A 2389-nucleotide genomic window follows, 5' to 3' on the forward strand; every position below is an offset into this window, starting at 1 on the left:
ATTGGAGGGGTGTAGGAAGGGTGTGATTGGAGGAGGTGTAGGAAGGGTGTGATTGGAGGAGGTGTAGGAAGGGTGTGATTGGAGGAGGTGTAGGAAGGGTGTGATTGGAGGGGTGTAGGAAGGGTGTGATTGGAGGGGTGTAGGAAGGGTGTGATTGGAGGGGTGTAGGAAGGGTGTGATTGGAGGGGTGGAGGAGGTGTAGGAAGGGTGTGATTGGAGGGGTGTAGGAAGGGTGTGATTGGAGGAGGTGTAGGAAGGGTGTGATTGGAGGGGTGTAGGAAGGGTGTGATTGGAGGGGTAAAGGAAGGGTGTGATTGGAGGGGTGTAGGAAGGGTGTGATTGGAGGGGTGGAGGAGGTGTAGGAAGGGTGTGATTGGAGGGGTGTAGGAAGGGTGTGATTGGAGGAGGTGTAGGAAGGGTGTGATTGGAGGGGTGTAGGAAGAGTGTGATTGGAGGGGTAAAGGAAGGGTGTGATTGGAGGGGTGTAGGAAGGGTGTGATTGGAGAAATGAACGATGGGTGTGATTGGAGGTGGATAAAAGGGTGTGATTGGAGGGATGAAGGAAGTGTGTGATTGGAGGTATGAAGGGAGGGTGTGACTTGAAGGATGAAGGAGTGATACTTGCCGAGTATTGCTGAGACAGGGCTGATATCAGTATATTCTGGACGGAAACTGTTACCTCCTCCGGTTTCTGATACATGTTTTCAGTGGGAAACAGACTTTTCAATCAGCGACTGTGTTCCGGTGTCGGAGGCTGCCATTCTGGTTTCTATACTAATTGCAAAAAATGTCCAGCTTTGGAGCCGGTGTCTGGCAGAATGACTGCCAAACATCGAGCTGAATCAGCCATATTTTCATTACAGTGTGTATTGGTAGAGGTCCTGAATTTGCTGTCACTCAGAAATTTCTCTTCAGCCGACCACCCACTCATGCATACTTCAGTGGATATACATATGGTTTGATAACTGCTTGGGCCCCATTCGAAACTCTGTTGGCCATTCAGACGTTCAATATGAATATACATATCTATATAACCGCTGCTGTAAGTATTCGCTCTCAAGTAGACAGAAGAGTGTCTACTTCCCCATCCATGCTTACAATAAGCACCGAACGTCCGTTATTCATGTTAACGCCGTCACGTATTACCACTAGTGTCCTGATCATGAATGAACAATTTACAACTAATTAGCCATGGGTAATAACTTATGACTTTTGAAAAGCTTCCGTTTTAATATACTCATTCAGGTCCCGAAATAAAACTCAAACACAAAACAATCACCATTTGCAGAGACGTATTTTTTTTCCCTCGAGAACACGCATCGGTCCATCCGTGCACTTTGTACTTCAACGACTTGCGTTGGGGAGTCGAACCTGGTCTTCAGCGTGACGAGCGAACGCTTCAACCATAAGACTAGCCCACCGCCACGTTGTGATGGCCGTCTCTGCAAATGATGGTTGTTTTATACTCGAGGGCCAAAGACACCTTAGGGAAGACACTCCCCTGTCCAGTCCCCCTCCCTGGTCCAGTCCCCCTCCCCGGTCCAGTCCCCCTCCCCGGTCCAGTCCCCCCTCCCCGGTCCAGCCCCCCTACCCGGTCCTGTCCCCCTCCCCGGTCCTGTCCCCCTCCCCGGTCCTGTCCCCCTCCCCGGTCCTGTCCCCCTCCCCGGTCCTGTCCCCCTCCCCGGTCCAGTCACCCTCCCCGGACCAGCCCCCCTACCCGGTCCAGCCCCCCTACCCGGTCCAGCCCCCCTACCCGGTCCAGTCACCCTCCCCGGTCCAGCCCCCCTACCCGGTCCAGTCACCCTCCCCGGACCAGCCCCCCTACCCGGTCCAGCCCCCCTACCCGGACCAGCCCCCCTACCCGGTCCAGCCCCCCTCCCCGGTCCAGCCCCCCTCCCCGGTCCAGTCCCCCTCCCCGGTCCAGTCCCCCTACCCTACCCGGTCCAGCCCCCCTACCCAGTCCAGTACCCCTACCCGGTCCAGTCCCCCTACCCGGTCCAGTCCCCCAACTCGGTCCAGTCCCCCTCCCCGGTCCAGTCCCCCTACCCTGTCCAGTCCCCCTCCCCGCGCCAGTCGTCTCTGTCCAGCGTTCCCCGGTCCTGTGTCCCCCCCTCCATGCCAGTGTGACCACCGCCCTCATCAAGCTGGGTGTGGTTTTATTGTCAATGAGCACGGCCCCATGCAATGACGTTAATGAAATTGGTATTCTCAGGAGAACTGTTATTTTCCGTGATGGTGTCAATATGGCTGTACAGATCAAAGCGGTTTGGCAGGGAAATATCAATTGTTCACTTCTGCAGCTATTAACAATGTATTTTGGGCAGAATCGGACACATTGAATTGATGAATTATGTTGATGAGAAGAAAATATTGGAAGCTGGCACACGTA

General features: G+C 54.3%; 1 protein-coding gene across 1 annotated transcript; it reads left to right on the plus strand.

The window, feature by feature from the left end:
• The first annotated feature begins 1432 nt into the window (after positions 1-1432).
• On the plus strand, positions 1433-2188 carry LOC139442265 (uncharacterized). The gene has a single exon (XM_071223052.1). The coding sequence runs from the start codon at positions 1433-1435 to the stop codon at positions 2186-2188; it is 756 nt and encodes a 251-aa protein (XP_071079153.1).
• The last annotated feature ends 201 nt before the right edge of the window (positions 2189-2389 follow it).

The sequence above is a fragment of the Haliotis cracherodii genome, unplaced genomic scaffold, assembly GCF_022045235.1.
Source record: "Haliotis cracherodii isolate W230 unplaced genomic scaffold, xgHalCrac1.p SCAF_5, whole genome shotgun sequence".
Lineage (NCBI taxonomy): Eukaryota > Metazoa > Mollusca > Gastropoda > Lepetellida > Haliotidae > Haliotis > Haliotis cracherodii.